The 21,849-nt window shown below is 42.4% G+C and overlaps 1 protein-coding gene across 2 annotated transcripts in view; it reads left to right on the forward strand.

Moving 5' to 3' along the window:
- Nucleotides 1-21,849, forward strand: part of RABL6 (RAB, member RAS oncogene family like 6) — a 57,043-nt gene that overhangs the window by 21,637 nt on the left and 13,557 nt on the right. For both annotated transcript variants that reach the window (XM_084494502.1, XM_084494503.1), the window contains 6 exons: nucleotides 1,086-1,177; nucleotides 2,044-2,184; nucleotides 3,311-3,416; nucleotides 8,500-8,603; nucleotides 17,968-18,326; nucleotides 20,516-20,678. In XM_084494502.1, the coding sequence (XP_084350628.1) occupies nucleotides 1,086-1,177; nucleotides 2,044-2,184; nucleotides 3,311-3,416; nucleotides 8,500-8,603; nucleotides 17,968-18,326; nucleotides 20,516-20,678 (965 nt within the window). The remainder of the gene's footprint in view (nucleotides 1-1,085; nucleotides 1,178-2,043; nucleotides 2,185-3,310; nucleotides 3,417-8,499; nucleotides 8,604-17,967; nucleotides 18,327-20,515; nucleotides 20,679-21,849) is intronic.

The raw sequence follows: 21,849 nt of genomic DNA on the forward strand, positions 1-21,849 counted from the left end.
GGCTCTTGCACAAATGTGCATCCTTTATCTGCTGCAGTAAAACAGAGTGCCATATGGGAAACCATAATCCTGTGTTTCCCAAACCACGTTTGGGCTACTGATGCACTTCTGTAGTATCTCTTTGAAAAGCTATGCGATGTTATTCTTGAGAAAAGTCAATTTAAAGGCAAAGATCGCATGATCACTGCTGCGGCTCTTTAAGAGCTTTATTACTCCTGTTTGTGTGTCATTGCCATTTGGGACTCAGCACATGGGCAGGTTTTGGTACTTCCTCAATAACCACTTGAAAACTGCTTGAAATTGATGCAAAATCTGGTGTTAGTGATATGCACTTGGTTAGGGGGATGAGTCAGGGCAGTGAAGAGTTAGCTGTTTCACCAGGGTGCCAATCTTGCTCAATCTGTGTGATCAAATTGGAAAGATTTCCTTTAAAAATGTTCTCTTATGTGAAAAGACCTCTGAGAACAGATGTCACAGCTGCTTCTTTGCAAATGTGTGTGCATTTTTCACTCCTGGAAATAGGAGTGAGAATTGTTCTATTGGTACCAAATTGCAGCAGGAGCCTTACAGGTTCAGTTCTGACTAGCACACTGTGTTTTGCAGAGCGCAGTCTAAATTTGGTGAAAACCAAATTGGCTACTAATATGTTGTTTTAGCTCTGCATGGAAGAAAGTCAGTAGAAACTACATCCTGGTTTTACCAGTATTTGTGTTGACGAAGAGATGTAATACAGGAGCCAAGTTCTCTGTACTCTGTCCTGTAGCTTATATGGACTTACCTTGCCAGTGCACAATTTGGGGGCACAGTGGAAAGAGGAGTAAGTGAGTTTTATATAGCATTTGCTGTCAGTCTTTTTTTTTTTTTTTTCCTGAGACTGCTGGGTGCTTCATACCCTGGTCCTGTGGGCAGTGGAAGCTGTGACCCACCAAGTATATTTTTAATGATGATGACATGAAATCCATGGATATTTTTTTATAGTGGCTGTTAATGTTAGTTTGCCTGTTCAGCACTGTGTCAGTTGTGTTCTCTATGATCCTGAAGTTGAGTCAAGTTATTTACTGCTTCTTTTGCCTTTATTTTCCCAGGCAGAGTCAGAAATGGCTCTGGATGCAGAGTTTCTGGATGTTTATAAAAACTGCAATGGTGTAGTGATGATGTTTGACATTACCAAACAGTGGTAAGACCTTCAGCAGCATGTGCTATGTGATTCTCACTTTTTTAATGGAAGCAAATGACTTCTAGACCTCTTGATTCCCAGATGGTCTCTAGAGCTGATATGCAGCCTAATGAGTCAAAGCAAGCTTGTATCCCTTAAAATAATAGCTTTATCTTCTGGCATGTCTTTTAATACACTCCACTCCTGGGTTTGTTTCAAACAGTCTCCCTGTGGGCTTCTGGACTGCAGTTTCTGATATGCTGGTATCTGAGGATTGATAATTAACGCTATCACGGGTGCAAAATATGCTGGACATGTTATAAACATACCTCTCTACAGAGCACAAGGGAAAACGGAAAGATAGCAAGAAATTCCCAGGAAGACGGGTATTAGTAAGGATTATTTAGATGCTCTGAGCTGCATTAATGTATAGAAATAATGAGCTGTCCATTTTGCTCACCTGAGGAGAAGGGGGAGAGTCACGTGGAAGACAGATTTAAAAGGGGAGGTAGTAAGAGTTTTTGCTTTACACATAAGCTTGCGTTTTAAAGGTTTTGTATGGTTCAGTGAGACCATTGCCAGTATACGTTAGGGAATGTTTTTCATCTGCTGACCTCACACAGTTTTATAGGACTAAGAGAAACATTACTTGAAGAGATGTGTGGTCTCTGGTGGAAGTGGATTATTGAACTTGTCAAGTCATTTTTGAGTAAAAAATGATACAAACATATTTACGGTTAATATATTAGAGGGAGGGTTAAGCCACAGTATTGGAGGGATTTGGGGAAAAAAAAACTTTGTATTTTTTTCTGTGGTTTATGCATGAAACTGCTCACAGAATGGTGTTTCACCCTCACTTGCCTGTGTCTGTCTTTCCTTTGGTGAAGGACATTTAACTATATTCTGAGGGAGCTTCCTAAAGTGCCAACTCACGTTCCAGTTTGCGTGCTTGGGAATTACAGAGACATGGGGGAGCACCGCGTCATTCTACCTGGTGATGTGCGGGACTTCATTGACAATCTGAACAGGTAACTGGGGATGGCACCACGGTCACCAGACAAGGGAAGCAGACTTCAGCTGCTGTGTCATCACCCATAGATAACTTGCTTCTGTGTTTCAGATCTGTGTCACGTTCATCCTCCAACCCTCTGCTTAGCTTCTAGGCTTCGATGACTCTTAAAAGTCTCACAAAGAAGTTTCAGTTTTCACGATGGACTCTTTCTCCTTTGATCTAGCAGCCTATACTGAGCAGATTGTCAGCAGATTCTTGGAAACAGTGACTGCATGCCTGCATGTACCTTTCAGGAGTACTTTTACCAAGAGGTCATTTCCTTTCTGGTTACTCCTTACCTTGTGAAAGAATTCTCTCCCTGCAACACAACTGTTCTCTACTCCACATAATTCTGCTACAAGAAAGCCAGCTAGTGTAGCTGTGTTTCTCCCTCTTCCTCTCATAGCATCTCCGCACAGCGTTTTCTGGGTACAGCTAGATCATACTCCACCCTTTCCAGACAGGCAAGGTTTTCCCATATAACAGAGAACCTCAGAGCCCTGTATATAAAATTTTACGTGTTGGTCAGGTGTTAATAGATTGTACCTTCAATGCAGTTTTATGTTCTTAAAGCAATTTTTAATTTTCTTGGTCTCTTGCTTGTCTGTTACTATGTCAGGTGTACAGAAATGTGCCAGTTTTATTTCTGGATTCCGTAATATAATCATTTCTTTTCAAATTTATCTCTATATATGTCTTAGAGTTTAATGCCCAGTTCTGATGCTTGAGTTGGTGACTTAATATAGGTCTATTTGTGGTTTTAAAATAAAACCTTCAGTGAGAAATTAACAGCTTGTACATCTACAAACCCCCAGCTTAGTGAACTAATAGCTCAATGTCCTGATGCAGTATCTCCTAGTCTAGCAGCACTGTGACAATGCAACATAACTGCTGCATCCAGCTTTTTTGCCACCTTCAGGAGGAACAAAGTCTGAATTTTCCTGTAAACAAAATAACAAGTCACTAGCAGAATGACATGCCAGCCTCCATTTGAGGGCTGAGGGGCTGGTTCACAGAATGGAATTTAGCAAGTACCTCATCTGTGTGTACGTATGTGTTTTATACAAAGTTTTATTTCCTCTTTGCATATCTGGTTGAGACAGACCTCCTGGCTCCTCATATTTTCGCTATGCTGAGTCTTCCATGAAGAACAGCTTTGGACTCAAGTACCTGCACAAGTTCTTCAACATTCCCTTCTTGCAGCTGCAGGTAAGAGAGACGGTATTTCCCTGATGTTCGGGGTGGGTGGGACAGAGTTGATTTTTCTCTAAGGTGGGAATATGATTTTATATGCAGGATATTTTGTTGTTAAAGGATCCTGAATAGACTTCTGTTTTCGTAACAGTGTAGTTAACAGAATTTTATTAGTCTATTGGTGCCTGTCACTTAAATGTCTCTGTTTGCAAAAATGCTCATATTTGCTCTTTCATTCAAAAACACTTACCTGTGTAGAAAGGCTCCAAGGTGAATATCACTGCAAAGAAAACTGCATCCAGTGTTGTAATTACTAAAAATGTTACATATGCATAGTTGTTACACTTTGTATTTAAATTCTGTGTTGTCAGTCAGTAAGTTAAAACTTGAATGAGAAAAGTCTTGTCTCTGAACTATTCAGTTCATACCACGTGTTTGCTGAAAATCTTTGTCCTGAGATGAACAGTAACTGATCTGCTTGGATCCAGTGCAAGCAGGTAGAAGGCTCAAATCTCTGTCATAGTTGAGCCTCCTTTTCCTTCTAAGGGGAAAGGTAAAGGTTGAATGGGAAGGGTGAAGTTCACATCCATGGTCCTTTAGAAGAGGACCCTTTGATGTCATCATACAGAGGTCCTTTGGGGTCAGTGACTTACTGCTTCTGGGGGGTGCATATGAAGTTGTATCACAGTTTTCTTCTGCTTGGAGAAATTCAGACAATTGATCTTGATGATCTTTTACCAGCAGGTGAAATGTCTGTGTATATTTTTACACAAATAATCCAAGCTGAACTGCTAGTTCAGAATAAGCTTATATATGTTAGTGGGTGTTACCACATCCCAAGTCTGCAGAGCAGATGCATTAGAAAGAACCAGGATAAGAAAACTAAATGTACAGAAACCCAGTAAAACAACTAAAATACAACTTTTCCTCAAAAATGTATTAAAAATCTGAGATTAAAACCCGATTTGCTGCTCACTAGAGAAGACAAATCTTCAAGCATGGTGTGTTGGTTACATGTTTGTTTTTATAACCTTGGTTTCTACAGTAAAGTGATGTCTTGTGGAAATCATGCAGAATAATTAGTTTCCAGGTTACTTTTATGAATCTCCCTTCTTCTCAAATAATGTTGTTAAGAGACAAAGACATTAGCATGGGCTTCCTGCTAGATTTGTGTCTGAAAATTGCTCATACGATACTGTTAATGGCCACTATATGCAATGATTTTCCTAAATACGATTGTAAGCAGGAAATATCAAAGTGTTTGTAGCACTAGGGTTTACATGGAAGCAGCTTTAGGATGAGAGTCTTAGGGAACCTTTCATTGAAATGTACTCTGTATAAGTAAATATGATCTATTAATCTGAAAGTAATTAGGACACTTATATAAGGTAATTAGCCTCAAAGCCAGAGAACTTCTTGTACGGATCTTGGTCCTCAGGGAAATAGAAATAAATCTGATATGGCCTTTAGCTATTTGAAGATGTCAGTGACAGTTGTTAGGAGAGGTGAGGGAAGTGGGGTGACCAGCCCCCATTTATTTCCAGTTCAGTGAGCATGGGATGGCACTGGGGGGTAGTGCAGAATCCAAGGTACAGGTGCTGCATGTGGGTTAACCTTGGTTATTAGACTCTCTAATCCTGTGGTGGTGTTGTTTTTGTTCTTTTTTATTGTTTGTTTTGTTAAATGTAAACTTGTTAAATGTAAACTTTGTTAAATGTTCAGATCATGAAAAGAAAGATCAGTGCATGTAAACAAAATGTTTGCACTGTTCTTTGCATCTTGACATAGGAGGTGGTAGTTGAGAAAGCTGGCTGTGCCTGTTGGAACGTTTTCTCTATGCAGCCAGAGTGGTGCTTCCTGGCTTTTCCTTTAAAAAAGCAGTGCAAAAACATGTTCCTGTAGTTACGTGCTCATATGTGGATTGCAGGCAGCTGTGTTTCCATGCATTCTGATAAAAATCACAGTGTAGGATCCCATATGAAGATGGTCTGTTTCCTTCCTCCCTGGTGTGAGGGAGATTCTTGGCCTGGCCATTCTGTGAGGAGGCAGGTGACACCGCAGATTCAGAGGCCTTTTGTTGCTGCCACCCAAGCTTTGGGACTTGATGTCAACCTTCAGCCAAGACATGCCACACTTTTTCCTGTGCCATTTGTGTTTCTGCTGCAGGTTTATTAGAAGAGGTTTGTGCTGTTCCACAGCAGCTGCTGCTTTGCTGGCTGTGGGCATTTGCTGCTCCTGGTTGGCATCTGATACTCTTGCCTTTGAGTGTGCTGGGAGCCAGGGCTTGCTCCCCCAGGCCTTATTACCAAGCAGTGCAACATGATGTTTAAATTTGCAGGAAAGTCACAACTAGACTTAATTCCTAAAGGTACTGTTTGTACCTTCAGAGAGACTTGACAGAGGCTCTAGAAAGGAGTAAATTCCCTGGTACTTCGGAGCAAAGTAGGTAAAAGGGGAGGAATTCTGCCAAAAATTAAATGTACATACCAGTTAATTGGTCTCAGTCGACTTCCAAGGTTTCTCCGTTCCTCAACCTGATCTCCCACAGCTCTCCAGGGGAAGAGGAGCTGTTCAGCCAGGTATGGCATTCCTCTGTGTCCTTTAGTGGTGTTGGCATCTAGTGTGTTGGTTTTAAGTTGCACGTTTCTGTGTTCAGTTTACCTTTATGTATCTTTCATAAAGAAAGTGGTGGGTGAAATTCAACCCCCCAGTAAGGAGCAAGTTCCATCTAGCAGCCTGGGCTCTTTGATTATTTATCTGGTCCTTTCCAGGGGAAGGATTCTCAAATTGGAGAATGCAGTGTAGCTGTAGGAACTGCTGGTGGCCCACATAATTTGCTAATAGGATCTGGTCACCCAGGCCTTCAGAGTGCTGCACTGGAAAGTGACAGAATATTGCAGACAGCTGAAATTGCCATTTCCCAGGAAGCACTTGAAAGTGGCATTCAGCCAAAGCATTGGTCTGCAGCACATGATTTATTCCCTCCTTTTGGGTCGTTGCTAAAAATAATCTGCTTCTTTAATATTTTAATACCAGCATGGTAAAATAGAATTTTTGCATTTAGAAGTCCATTATTAGTAATTATCTTTTTGCAAAGTTAGATGCAAATTTCTCTTGATTAAATCTAAGTTCTGAATTTACTGTGATCTGTGAAAATTGAGATAAATAAAACTCAGGTGTATGCCTTCCTTCTAAAGTATGAGGAAAGTCAAATCACTTGTTTAATAAAAGCCCTTACCTAAGTGCATAAGATAAGCACTGGAGAGCAGTGTTCCCTCTGTATCTGTTTATTCAGTTAATTAGATCATCATGTATTTCACTTCTGTTAGGAAAGAGGACAAGTAATCAGAATAGTTTCCTCTTTTTTTGGCCTGATTTTTTTTGCTTGTAGTCTACGAATAATACAAAAGGATGAAATTTGTTACTTCTAAAATCTTCTAAAAGGATGCAGGAACCGTACAAGCATTTAAAGTCACTTAGTACAGATTAGTACATCTTCTGTTTAGTGTACCGAGTTTAAATGTATAGCATGTTTTACTGAAACTTTGTCTATACCACAATGAATGAATTTCAAGTTAACTGATGACTTTATAGTTCTTTGTATACGTTTTAATTTAACTCAAATTTCCATCTGCATAGAGTTATATGATGAATAAAGATTACCTGGTGTGGTAGTTTTACCCTGCCGGGCAGCTGAACTCCACCTTGACTGCTCTCGCTCCCCCTCCTCAAAGGGAAAGGGGTGGGGAAAATACATTGGAAAGGACTCAAGGGTTGAGATACGAGTAGGGAGATCACTTGAGTTATTGTTGTGGATAAAACAAACTCAGCATAGGGAGATTAATGTAATTTATTACCTATCCCTAGCAGACTAGAACAGTGAGAAGCTAAAAACACCTTCCCCCCCCCACCCCTTCAACATCCTCCCCCCAAGTGGCTCAGGGGAATGGGGGCTGCAGTCAGTCCCTGACACTTCATCTCTGCTTCTCCTTCATGGTCACTCTGCAACACAGGATCCCTCTCGCAGGATGCCATCCTTCCCGAACTGATTCTGTGTGGGCTTCCCACAGACAGCAGCTCTTCAAGAACTGCTCCAATACGGGTCTGTACCACTGGGTCCCTCTGTCAAGAGCAAACTGCTCCAGCACACCTCCTCCAGGCCACATCTGCCTGCTCCACCAGGGGCTCCTCCACAGGCTGCAGTGTGGAGATCTGCTCCATGTGGGACCCATGGGCTGCAGGGGCACAGCCTGCTCTACCAGGGGCCTCTCCACAGGCCACAGGGGAACTGCTGCTGCGTGTCTGGAGCACCTCCTGCCCTCCTGCTGCACTGACCTTGGGGGCTGCAGGGCTGCTTCTCACTCCTCTCTCCCAGCTGCTGTTGTGCAGTGTTCTTGTTTTTTTTTTTTTTGCTTGTTTGTTTTGTTTTTCTTTCTTAAATTTCTCTCACAGAGGCATAACTAGCATCACTCGTGGTTTGGCTCTGTTCAGCAGTGAAAATCTGTTTCAGCAGAAATCTGTTGGAAATGTAGAAAGGGAAGGACCGAATTAAAAAAACTTACATATTTTACATAAGCGAAGACTACTTGCTTTATTTCACATTTGAAATGAACTCAGGTGTGTTTGTCCCCCATCTGCAGGACAGCAACTGAAGACAGCTTCTAAAATTTCACCGAGCTGACAGGCTGTGGTTGCTCATCTGCCCCAACATTTAAAAAAAAAATATGTTGTGAGGTTTTGCACTGAGTCCTGCTCCCAGAAGGGCTTATTTATGAACTGGTTGTACAACTGTTTTGCACAGAATTTGATACTGTTCTTCAAATGCAACTAGTGATCCTGTATCTGATACAGTTTAGCTCTCAGAACAGATTGCTTTCTTACAGTCAGACTTTCTGGATTAACATACTTTTGCTACCACTTCTGTTTCCCATTATGCTTCTGTATTTAAACTGAACACCATGAAATGGTCCAAAGCTCCTGTTTAATTCATTGCTGTGGGTAGAGTGGTGACACCAGATCTCACTGCACCCTGTGAGCACACAGAGATCTGTTACGATGACCCTTCCTGCTCAGACCCAGCTTGTTTTCCTTTCTTCAGCGGGAGACATTGCTACGGCAGCTGGAGACGAATCAGCTGGATATTGATGCAACTTTGGAGGAGCTGTCAGTGCAGCAAGAGACAGAAGATCAAAACTACGAACTGTATGTCATTGAGCAATCTTTTCTAACTGTTTCGTTGCAGTCTAGGTGTCATACGAATGTTGGGCAGCCCCAGCTATGGCATGTGGTCAGACTGAAGTGTTGTGAGTGACATTTGGCGTTTCTTTGGATCTTGCAAAATGTTACTTAAGTGGCATCTCCTGAAATAAAGCATGCACTTTGGGATCCCTGTCAAAGGGTCTGGTTCCTACAAGCATGTGATCTGTGGGAGGGCAGTGGAGGTGGAGTTGAGCGGTACAACTTGAGGCAGCACGTGGTAAAGAGATTATAGATAAATATGTTGCAGCCTCTAATGGAGAAAGGGGTTATTTTCCACTTCTCTAATGCTCAGCGCACAAGTTAATTCCTTTTCTTCTGTCTGTTGCATTCCTGTGTACTGCATATCTTGGGATAGGCAGAAATTAGTAGCTACAACACTGTTGTTCACTTTGAATACTTCTAGTCTCCTCAGCACATTTCTGGTTTGAAACAGTGACTAGTTCCTGCCTTGTGTTTATTCACTGCCTCATCTGTTCTCTTGGTGCTTGAAATGAACATTTTCCAGAGTTAGCCCTGCAAAGCCAATATATCTGTAGCACAGTGAGATGGAATCTCTTCAGATTTTTATATTGCTGGCACGTTTTCCATGAATTTCTATTGCAAGATCTTCATTACTGTAACACGCAAGTCAAGTCAACCCCAGAATGAATTGGAAAGAGATTCTTTACAGGCATCTTTAGCTGTAAGTTAGAATCAGTGATTATGAAATATTCATGCACAGCCATTTTGATAAGCATTTTTAGACCAAGTTTCAAGTTCCATAAACTTGGTCAGTGTGTTTCTCTTTGTGAGAGCATTGGAATAGTCAGTATACACACAAAGCAGTACTGTTTCGAGTATTCACCTCATTTGTTTCCTTAGGGAATGGATAGTTTTTTCATGCCTTCAGCAATTCTCTTGATATCCCTACTCAAAGGACTGGGCTATGTGGGCTGTTCCGTCAGAGTATTTTCCAGTGTTTTTTATACCGTATCAGTAATGGGAAAATACTTAAAAGAATCAGGACTTGGCAGAGCTGTGCCAAGCTTACACAAGAAGATGTTGCTACCTATTCACTTGTCACCCTTGTACCAGCTTTAGTATTTACTGGACCCTCACAAGAACCAATTCAAATCACAAATCAGATCACAAATGCAGCAGAAAACTGACATCTACCAATACCTACTTCTGGATTAGCTTTTGCCACATGAGTGGCGTGAGGGCTTGCTCTGAGAAACACCTGCTCAACACCAGAGCTTAATGGAAGCAACAAGAGATGGGTCTGGCAGATGCGGGGTGGGAGGACCTAGTTCCAGCAATAGATGTTGCGTTAGATCGTCCCATCCAGTGTAACCACACCAGCATACAACTTTTTATAATATTGGGGTGCTTCCACTGCAAGAGAGTACCCTTTCTGTAGTACTTACTCATGCAGACACACAGTGATTACTAAAAAAGGCATCATTTGCAATGTGGCAGAATCCAGAATCCTAAGGCCTAACTGGTCCAGGCAGTACACACTAACAAGTCAAAAGGCATTATTGCTTTTTACAACCTCAAAAGATCTTTCAGTGCAGTCTGTAGTGGCAAGCTTCATCTCTGTAGAAGCTCTTGGGCCACCTGAAGGTAATCCAAAGCCAGATAACCATTTGGCCCATATGTCAGTTCCCTGTTGTTTTACCAAACTAGCTTGTGAGCACAGGAAGAACAGGAGTTGGGGTCTGTGCACCTGAAGTACTTCAAAGATGCCCACAGCCCAGACAGGCAGAGTAGCTGCCCCTCTCCTGTGCTTCAGAACAGAGTGCTGTAGCAAGGGACTGCTGTTCAGCTGCTGGGGAGGGCTTGAACTGCAGACGACTAACTGCATTATTATGTTGAATAACTGGCTTAACAGGGTGAAAGAAATACCTTAGCTCTGATAACTCTGAGAAGAGGAGTTGCTTGGAAATTAAAAGCAAGACTTTTTCCTAGAATTCTGGTTTAGCAAACAAGCTGATTTTTCATGCAGCTGGCCAAATTCAATTCAGCTACTGCAAGCTTGTCAGTATACTCGCACCAATGTTCTTTGCTTTCAGAAACTAATGCTTCTTTACAGAAAGGTCCTCAAAATATCTGTGGATGCTTCCTGGATTGAGCCACTGATTTTCCTCCCCCCCCCCCCCCCAAAAAAAAAAAGCACACGGCCATGTCATGCCCATCTACTTTGACCACAGTGACTAAAATAGAGTGCTATTTGAGGATTTTTGAGGTTTTTCTCTGTGCCTCAGCTGGATATGAAAGGTCTGTTTCAGAGGCACCTCTGAAGCACATGAGCTGCAAGGGGTTACTTCTATCACAGAGTTGGAAGGATACTCTCCCTACAAATATACATGTATATTTTATATCCCTTCAGGAGCTCTTCAGTTCCTGACCTTGAGTCCTTCAGCCTAGGTCCTGATTTAAAGAAATAAGCACACTCATATGGGAAGGAACACAGGTTTGGGTAAAGTTCTGATTCTTGGTAAACTGCTTAGGCTGGTGAGTGGAGTATTTGTAGACACATTGGCAGTAGCTGGTGGGAATTAGGGTTTGCTAATTAGGCAGGTCTTTAGGTTTGCTAGTTAGGCAGGTCTTCAGTGCTCTTGAATAGGGCTTGGGAAGGTCTCGCATCCCTGCTTGACAGATGCCCATCCTCTGGTTTTGAGATTACTATGTTTATCATGCTACTGTGGTTGTTGTCAAAATGAGCACCTGACGTGTTTTACTTTGACACCCTCTTGTTGCAGCACATGTATTCATGCAGTTTAACTTGTTGACCCTTAGCAGATGTGCCACCCTTGTGTTGGCTTCTTGGATTTAGATGGTACTTGGAGTGTTGCTGTCAGTCACCACAAGTTGCTTAGCAAGGGGAAGGTGTCCACAGGCACTGGGGGCTGCAGGCCTTGGGTGCAGTGGGGCTGCTGCATCACCTCATTTGAGGTAGTTCCTGCTTTCCTTACGTTCACCATCTTTTGCTGACATAAAATCAGGCAGTGGAGCCTACAATGTGGCAGTGCTTGTCTCAATTATTTCATTCACCCCTGTGCATGTCTGGTAGCTGCTCTGTCACAATGACAGATGCTAAATTTGGATCAGTGAGAACAGAAGGAGCACAAGAACTCTTCATCGTGCTGTGTCTGGGTACCTGAGGACAAAACGTCATTGCTCTAAAATGTGTATCCCAAAGAAAACACGAGGTGGCACACAACACTGCCTCATCCAGCTTATGTAAGCAATCCCTTGGCAGCTGCTGGCCGAGCTTTGCCTGTGTAATGCATGTTTAGAGGCTTCCAGCTCTTTCCCTCTGCTTAGTCTCTGCCTGCCACACCATTTGCTCTGTTGCTTTCCCTGTGGTGTCTCAAAATTTACGTTCTCAATACAGCTAAAAATACATTTCAGCATTTTTTCAGTTTCTGAATTCTTACTAAACAGCAATCACTTTCCTGACATCTGAATTTGTAATATGCTCAGTTTTTCCATGTTGTGTCCATCTTATCTCCTCTCACAAAGGAAACTTTTTATACATTGTTTGTTCAGTTACAGCATGTCTGTTCCCTCACTGAATGGAGATGCACATGGAGAAGTATTTTTAGGAAATTATGGAAGCTCTTCCTGCATATTTTTTTAGGAACTAGTTGAAATGCTTTTAGAAGTTAAGTAAATCTAATCTGTGCTTTTGATGAACTTTTATGTTTTGCTGGATTTTTTTTCTAATATTTTCTTTTTAATATTAAAGAACATAATTGAATCCTTAACCCTTGAAATAAAATTATCTTTGAATTACTTTTTTTTTTTTTTTTCCAGAGATTAATATAAATTATTTAAAAGGAATACTGAAGTTTTTCTTTGTGAGAAGTCCCATCTTCTCTCACAATCAGTTTTGAGAAACTTCAGGAAACTATCTATAAACCACTATGTGATTGTTTGATTTATAAGCATCTGAAATCCAATTTATGAACAATTGAGGTGAAAAAGAAATAAAATGTCAGATCACTTTACTGTTGGTGTTTAAGAGCTCTCAAGCAAACTTTTAGTCAGGCTTTGCAAAAATATATTCAAAGAGGCTGAACTGCAGATTATTTGAGATATTGTATGATCTGGGGTACAACTTTAGTAGTGGTAGAGTCTGTCTGCCAAGTGATGGAACTCCTTCTAGATGCTTCCTCAGTGCTGCCGTACAACTGGCATCTGCACTGTCAGGTAATCCTGGAGCGCCAGGTGCTACTGTCCTGTCAGAAGATGATGAAACAGTGACTGTAGAAAGGCGTTTGCTCTCTCCTAATGAGGACTCTTATTTTGGGAAACATGCTTCCTGTATTAGACAGCTTTATTTACTACAAAGTCATTTGTTGGGGTTTTGGGTTTTGTTTGCTGGTTTGTTTTTCATGCATCGAGCACAGGCCTTAAGTTTGCAACAACCATGACACAGAGTAGTGCCAAATGTCTGACAGGAGAACTTGCTGCTACAGATGCTCTCCAGTATCTTCAGCTGTATCGAAATACAGGTCTGGAATCTCACTGGCCAAAAGCTGAAGTGCGCAGTACCAGTTAGGAAAGTAAACCCGCTTTTGTTTTCTTTTCTCCTTCCCCTACCTTTATCGTCTCAGCTTGCTGTGAGTCACTGTTCCTATCAGATCAGGAGCCAGTGTGTACTAAATGGGACTCTAGGTCACTTTTTTTGTGTGGCTGCATTAAGAATTAATCGCACCTGGTCCTATCATCATGGATCTTGCCAGAGAACTGGAGAAAGTGGAGTGTATCCAGAATGTTGTAGAGGGGCATTGTCCTGCTCCGTTAGTTTTGTGTCAAATGGAAAACCTGAGGAACATCAGGGGAGGGATGGAACATCAGGCCTGGACAGCCAGCGTCAGTCCAGCTTCTGCTGACAACTAATTTCACATTCAGGAACCTGAACAAGTGGAAATCTAACCTTCTATGCAATAAAGCCAATGAAATTAATGTCACAGGGTTTATTAATCTTCATTTTCACAATTAATAAAATGACCTGAAGTATTTATTACCATATGAAATCCATTTGAAAAGTTGATCACAAAACAGAACAAGGACCCAAAAAGCTTCAGGCTGCTCCTGTGTTCAATGGTAAATGAATACAAACACTGACAATTTTAGGACTGAGTCCTTTTGTACCCTTTTTTGGTTTGTTCTGTGCACAGAGCAATACTAACCTCAGGCCCTGATGAGTTTTTGTTCCTGCAGATCATGTTCATCTTTAAAACTGCATAGAAGTCTCCTCTTGTGAACAGTCCCAACACCAAGTGAATTATTCAGGGATTTTGAGGATGTGGACTTGTTATTCAGCCTGAAATGGAAGGATTGAAATGCAAACAAGGAACCCACGTGGGTGTGGACAGATAACCCATCTGAACTTACATGGCACATTTGCTGTCTCTAAAATGAGAACAAGTATATGCAGGTCACAGCATGAGTGTATCAATTGTGCATCAATGGTCTACAAAATCTAGTATGAATATGAAACTGCTTGTTTAGCAGTAAGATCTTAAGTGAGGCCATTAACAAAGGACTGCCAAAAAGGATACAACAAGGAACACAATAGCCAGATTGTATAGAATATGAGAAAAAAGAGAAGTGACAAGTTTGGCCTGCTGTGTTCCTAAAACAGCCATGATCGTGCCTCTGAAGAGGGTGTGTAAAGTCAGAGAAAGTATTCATGCATTATGTAGTATTTTTGAAGTGTGGAGGATGCTTAGACACCTCCACCCTGAAAATTACTGAGAACTTGCTGGCAGCATTTTCATGAATGCTGTTTTTCCACCCACCTCTTCCACAGAAGAAGATATGAATATGAAAGCTCAGCATAGGTGCATTATGCAGCACATGTAAAACCGGTATCAGACCATGCTTATTTCTCTGTTGTCATGGCACATAAGAGAGTTTGGCCCATGTGTCTAGTTTAGGATAAGGAAGGTCACATGAAGAGCATGTGGCAGAACTGTCCTTGGTGCTGTGCTGGATGGAGTAAGAGCCTGTGTCATGCTGTCCCCAAATAACCAGTTGTACCTTTCTACTAAAAATAATCTTGCTGTGTCTTGTTCTTATGCCCTTCAGATGAGCAAGGCATAGGAGCAGGTGCAGAAGGGAGACTGCATGTGTGCTACTCCCCAGACTAGCTGAGCTAGAGGGAAGAATGACAGTCTTTACACTTCAATCGTGTAGCATTTTTTCCCTCCAGCTCTTAAAATGCGTGTGTTTCTGTAGAAGAAACAGGTGGTATTCACAGCCCTCCCTCCTTCTGGAGATGGCCACTTGCCCAGAACAAAGCAGGTTGTTTCCAAACTGGGTAGCTTTGACAGAACAAAGTACGGTAAATCTTCAATAGCCTGATATTGTAAAGAGTGTCCTGCACTTCATTGGGACCAGCTTTAAATACTCTTCAAGCTCAATATTCTTTATCCTCTTATGACTACATATGCTCTTTGTATGTACTTGATACAGGATCCTGTTCCACAGTCTTCAGTACACAATAGTCTTAATAGACCCTACCTGAGTCACCCAGCTGCCTTGATTGTGGGACAGTGTTGTGATCAATAATGCAGTAGTTGTTCAGTTCTGTTTGCATGTAGCCTTGGCGAGTTAGGTGCTCACACAGGCTGGCAGAGCTGCTCATAGCCAGAAAGCTCAGCTCAGCCAAGAGAGCAAGCAGAACTGGCATCAGTACCTCGGATGCTGGCTGTAGCAGTTACCAAGCTTGCAGGTCTTCCAGCTGGGAGCACTGTTGCTATAAACAGGAATAGGGGTGCATGTAGATCAGTTGGCATTCATTTCTCTCCACATTTGGGAGGTATGTCTTTAACCCTGAGCAGGATTTGGGAGAAGGCATCAGTACCATGAAGCAGAACTATTCAGCCATCCTGCCTTCAGCTCATCAGGAGCCCTGAATCCAAGCTTGGAGGGGTGAGCTGATGGAATTTATCACTCAATTCTTCTGGTGTAGATTTGCAGAGCTGCACATCCTATGCAGGGAAGCATCTTGGATAGTTTTTCACGCCGCAGCAATTTTGTGGGTTCAGAGCATTCACTTATTTGGATAAGGGCTGAATTACAGGTACCCTTCCGTGGTTTATCTTTCCTTCACCACAAATGCAGTGCATAATCTGCCGTGGGGGATACCTTGTCAAGAAAGGAGTGATGTGTAATTCCTTGGTCCCACAGCACAGTGAAAGACATGCATTGAAAATACACTGTTAGAGTCTTGCGGTCTGTGCACGATGCATTGCGCACCTTCCAAACAAACCTGGGTACTGTCTCCACAGAGACATCTGTACTTGTATGTGCAAGAGTTAAAATCCTTCGTGTTTTCTGTTTGTCACGTGACAAATCCATGCATCATTTTCAGCGGGTTGTGTTGTTGCACAGCTCACCCCAGCTACGAGTCCCTTGGGAGGGAGGATGCTGGAATGGATGCTTTGTCGCATGCTCTGATTGCAGTTCTGATCGGAGCTTGTTTTGTTGTACTCAGCATAGGTAGAATAAACATGTAAGCCTTGCTCAAGATCCTGGTGGAAGCATCAGATAGGTTAGCACAGCACTAATTTAGCTGCCTTGACAGCAGTCTCAGGGGAGAGGCAGAGAACGGGCCATGTGATGGCCTGGCTACTATCCTGCTCCTCACAGGCATCACTGCATTTGAAGTCTTCTGGCCTGGGCTTCTGGAACGAGCAAGGCAAGTCTTTCCTAGCCATGCAGACGTGGTGAACTTGGAGCAAGAACACCTGTTCCCTAGTCTTTGAGCAGATGACTATTTCCTTTGCATTGTTGAATTTCTTCACATTTCTGCTTTTCACAGTCATCCAGTTCTTTCTCTTTCTTGTCCCTGTCTTCTATATCGATGAACTACTTGCAACTTCATGAACATATCTATGGTCTTTGTACCACTTACTGAAATACTAAAATGCATCTCAAGGCTATCTCTTGAGGAACTCTACCAAGGACTTCTTTCCTATCAAATACCACTTTTTAGTGCTGCCCTTTATCCTTTCTTTAGCTGTTTTTTCCATTTTAACTACCAGCTTCCTGGGGTTTTTCACTGGGGCTCCAGACATCTTGTGGACATAAAGTATATTAATTTGTTTCATAAACATGTATTGGGTTCCTCCTTAAAATAGAAAATATCTCAAGGAAGTTGTAGAATCTTTTAGCCCATAATGTTTGCTTGTGCTTAGAAACCATTCCAGTGAAGGTGCCTGTCTGTCTGAACTCCCTGCAGGACAAGGTCATGCTCTGCATTGTAGAGCAGTCTCCATTTCAACATATTCATTGCCTGGAGCACAACCAAATCTGTCTTGCAGAAGCAGTTGGACCTAGAGCCTCTGGGCACATGAGTTTATTAGGCTCAATGAAAGGAAGCAAGACAATGACACTTGATAGATTTTATACATGATACGCTTCAGGTATCCTATCTGTATATCTTTGACGTGCTACATGTAACAGATCTTACTTTGAGACCATTCTATAGAAAAAGCCTTTTCATTTCATCAAGCTTGTGAAAAGACCATTAACCAAATGGGCTGCAGAAGGAGGCTGCAGCAGGATCAGACTTGGTTTCATTTTTCAAAAGGATGTAGCGTTTTACCCTTTCTGATGGTTCAGGCTTTAATGTTCTTTGAGTCAGGAATCCAACCAGGACCGCAGTTTGCTTCAGAGCATCTGCTGCTTGGTTCAAGTGGCTCCCACACATGGCGTGTGTGTACAAGGGAAGAGACTGCACATATATCTGCATGTTGTGAGAATAATTGCAGTCAGTCCTCTGAGCCTCTGGATAGCTGTTTTTTTTTTTGTTTGTTTGTTTGTTTGTTTGTTTTGTTTTTAAATTCAAGGATTCTCCTCACAAATCCATTCTTGGCTGAAAGAAGATGTTTTCATAGTATTTAAGATTTCCTGAACACTTTTATCTCTTCTGCAGAATGTAGAAATGTGCCATTCCTGTAGCACTTACTCCCTTAGAGGCATATGTCCAAGTACTGACTTAAGGTTGAGTTTCAAGCCCTGGCACATTGCTATAGTCTATCTGTCCAGGGCGTTCCCGGCAGCATTACAAATGTAGGTTTCATCCTGCAGTGCAGAACAGGTTGGGATTCTCCACACTATCATACAAATCATGTGACTTTAGTGCACGTGGGTGAACCAGATTTATCGTGACCCAGGGAGTTGTGGCAGCTCTGAAATCAGGCCTGTACCCTCCCAGCTCACCATGTAGTCAAAGCAGCACAGCATTGTACTCTGTTGAGCATGTTTTCTCCATTACTTATATTTGTAATTTATCTTCCTGCAGCTTCCTTGAAATGATGGAAGCCCGAAGTCGAGGACACACGTCACCACCGACAACTAATGGGCAAAGCCCTTCCTCTGGTTCCCAGTCACCCATAGTACCTCCAAGTTCCACGTCGACAGGCAGTTCCAGCCCTGGCACCCCACAGCCACCACAGCCTCTTTCCACAAGCTCTGCCATCTCTCCTGAACCCCCCTCATCTTTTTCACCAGTGCCTGCACCTGAGGCTCAGCAGCCGCATATGCCTCTACCAGCTACCACCACCCCAGCACCTCCAGCTGCAGCCCCACCTCCGAAGCGCAGCATCATTTCACGTCTTTTTGGGACATCTCCTGCGCCAGACCCCTCTCCTCCCCAGCCAGGTATGTGTAGACAGGGTGTCACCCATGGGTGTTTCTCTGTTTTCTTTTCTGCTTTTCCACAGTGAGAGGCCAAGCAAACAGTTGTCTGAGAAACCTAGCCCCTGTTTTTGTGCAACGTGTCCAAGGAGAGCTACATGGTCACTTGCTTCTTTTCTCCTGATCAGCGTTTTTGTTTGTCTCTGTGTTGGACTTGGACAGGGGCTGTCCAGCCAGCTGGACAGCGGCTGTAGTGTGCTTCATGAGGAAGGTACTAAGCACCCAGGGGACACTAATAAAATAGTTGTCAGCTTCCTAGCAGGAGCACATACACCTCTTGAATAGCAAGAAAAATCATCAGAGAAGCTATTTGAAGCACTGTCTTCACAGAAGTCTGGCAGCTGAAAGGGGCTCCTATGTGTTAACAGCAAGCAGCAGAGTGCTGGTTTTAAAGGTTATTCAGCCAGAAATGGTCACGTAAGTCCAGGCTCTGCAATGGATTCCCCTCCAGGGAAATAAGCTCCTTTGAAGATGGGCTGCTCTTCTCCTCAGACAGTCTTGATTTCTTCCTTAGCACTAGTAAACAATGGAGCAGAGTGGCACAGCATTCAGTCCAAACCCTGGCTAGATGAAGTTGCAGGGCAGAAGCATTGAGAGGTTTGCTGCATTCTTTTTTACTGATCTGGACCTTAATTTGCCTGTCACATTCACTTTGTTTGTGAAGCTGACTGGAGTTGCAGAGCTGGCACTGCCTAAAAATTATTAGCGTGACATGGTTTGAATCACCCTTTGGAAATACCTTCCCTCTCAAACTGTCAATCCCTAGAGCTCACAGTACTCTCAAAACACCCACAGAAAGAAAGGAGGAGGTGCTGGGAACATGATTTGCAGTTTCAGATGTTGAAATCTTTCAGTTTTAGATTTGTACACAGTGTTCTGCATCCTGAATCTGTTACCAGGTATGACACAGTACACCCATTCCAGTTTGTTTATGACTCTTCCTATCCAGAAACAAACAATAAAAGAGGATTAAATGTTAGAAATGCCTTATTGGCAAAAAAAATGGTCATATTGATATGTAGAAAAAAGGCTAGTGGTCTACCACCAAATCCAGCTCAAGACCTCTTTAGGCTTGTGGCCTGCAGTCCTAGGATCTCTGGAGTGCTTTTTAGGAGGGTTGCAAAAAGCAGCAAGGAGAAAAGTGATCTGTTGTTATATTTATGTAGTGTGCCAAGGGTCTGCAACTCTACAGGACCATGCCTAGGGACTAGCTAATTGGAAAGCAGTTGAAAATCACTATCACAAAGTAATACTTGGTGTTTTCTGTGGGAGCTGTTATTTAACCTTTCCGTTGAAGTCTTGCAGCAGTAATTCTTTTGGCTGAGTTTTTTCTTAGACCAAAGACAATCAGTGATGTTAGTAAGACTGCTTTTCGTATGCAGAAGTAAACTGAAAGCTGTGCTATAAGGGCAAAATCTATATTCATATAGAAAGCTAGCTCACCCAAAAGAGCCTAGGTGTGAAGTGCAGTCCAGGCAGAAGAAAAAGGTTTAATACTGCAAATCTGAAAATATTAATCTCTCTAGACTTCAAGTGTCTTTCGTCCCAATACCTTGATGATAGGTAAAGGTGTGTCTACACATAATTTGTGTTAAAGCAAATCTTTATTTGCAGTAGCTTTATTTTTATTTGCAAAAGCTCAGGAGCTTTTGGTAACATAGGGCATTTAAAAGCACAGTATGAACAATCCTGCCTTTGACAGATACAGTTTAAAAAGCAAGAGGAACTGAATGAGTGAACTGAACAGTCTGGAAAAGGTGAAAGAATAATGAAGGGACATAACACAGGAGTGATGCATACAGTGTAAGTACAAAATTCTGGTTGTGGTATAGTCAGTTGTGGTATTCACTGTACAGCAGAATCAGCTACCATTCTAAAGAGATTTTCAGACTCATCAAGGAGGCTGGATCAACCTTGTGCTTTGTAAACCACAGTGGCTGCACGAGGTCTGTGAATGACTTCATGTGAGATTCTGGACTGGTTTCTGTATCCTGTTCATAGCTTTCCTCTTCCGTTGCTGCATAGCAGAGGTCCTGCTTTGTGGCTGTTATCTGTGTGCTGAAGGGGCCCTGGACAGGATAGATATGTAAAAATCAAATTTCTGTCTTGCTTGTGGTGAACTCAGTGTTTTACAACTACCGTTGCTAATACAGATGCTGCTGCTACTCCTCCTCCCCGTCCTGAAGCCCCTACAAAAGTACAGAGTGTGGAGGACTTTGTTCCTGATGACAGCCTGGATCACAGCTTTCTAGAAGACCCAGTTCCACAGAAGGACAAAGGGAAACTACAGACTAAACACTGTATTGATAGTGAAAGGTAAGGGAAAGAGGGTGGAGCAAGAGCAAGACGGATGTACCAGGATGTGCAATCTGAATAATTGCTCAGGCCTAGCTAACCCATTACAACTGTTCAGAAAGGGACTGCAGAGCAATTAGCTGCCCCTATTCCTTTCTGTCTGTTACTGTCTCCCTTTTAATGATACACACTACTTCCTGGGAATCAGGGGAATGGCAGTGAAAGCTAGTTATCACCTTCCTGGTTTTGCTGTCTTCATTTCATGACCAGTGATAAACCCATGGGTTGCTTTTTATCAGGAAGGGTTTTGAGGTATTTTCCTTATGGAACTTGATGCACTTTGCAGGATTTTTCTGTTTTGCCTATTGAATAACTTGCCGCTGCAGAGGCCCGAAGAATGGACAGGTTCCTTCATAGCCTGATACTGCCATTTTGGAGGCATTATGAGGAGGACTGTGGTTTTTGGAGGACCCTTGGGGGCACTCCATGGCTCAGCAGGATTCTGGAAGGAAGGATGGAGATGGCTGTGCTCCTTTGGAAATGTCTCTCCATGCTTGCCTGCAGATTCCAGAAAAGCCTTAGGGAAGGCCTTCTTGTTCCTCTGTCCATTTCTACTGTCCCTTCCCAGTATCCTTCAAACGGGAGAGAGCTGAGCTTATGGAGGCTGGATTTTCTTATTTTAATTATTATTTTTTATTATTTTTTTCTCCTAGATTTTTTTTTTATCTAGGAAAGGGATTGTGGTATACCAAGCTGCTCTGACAAGAGGATGTTCAGAAAAACTGTCTGAAAGCAGGCTGTCATTTGAGAGGTGACCCAAGAGTACTCTCAGGCTCTGTATCCACCTGCTTAGAATAGTCTATGCCTGCTGCCTCTTGTCATCACCACTGGATTAACTAAGAGAGTAATTAAACACTTACACAGCTTGTCTGTGAATCTGGATTCTGCATCTTTTGACATATTTGTTATGATTCAGTGTTCTTTGGTTCAACCACAACAACTTGAAATCAGTGCTGTGTGTGAAGCTCAGTGCCTGCCTAATGCAGGTCAGCCTGAATCACCATCCCTTATGACAGTAGAACACATATATGTAGATGTTTTTTATTTAAAATTTAAAAAAAGGAAAATAAGAAAAAAAAAACAGTAGTTGCTAGAAACATGCTGGCCTCCAAAGTATTTTGCTTGTAGCTGT

This window comes from Aythya ferina (assembly GCF_964211825.1).
Source record: "Aythya ferina genome assembly, chromosome: 20".
NCBI lineage: Eukaryota > Metazoa > Chordata > Aves > Anseriformes > Anatidae > Aythya > Aythya ferina.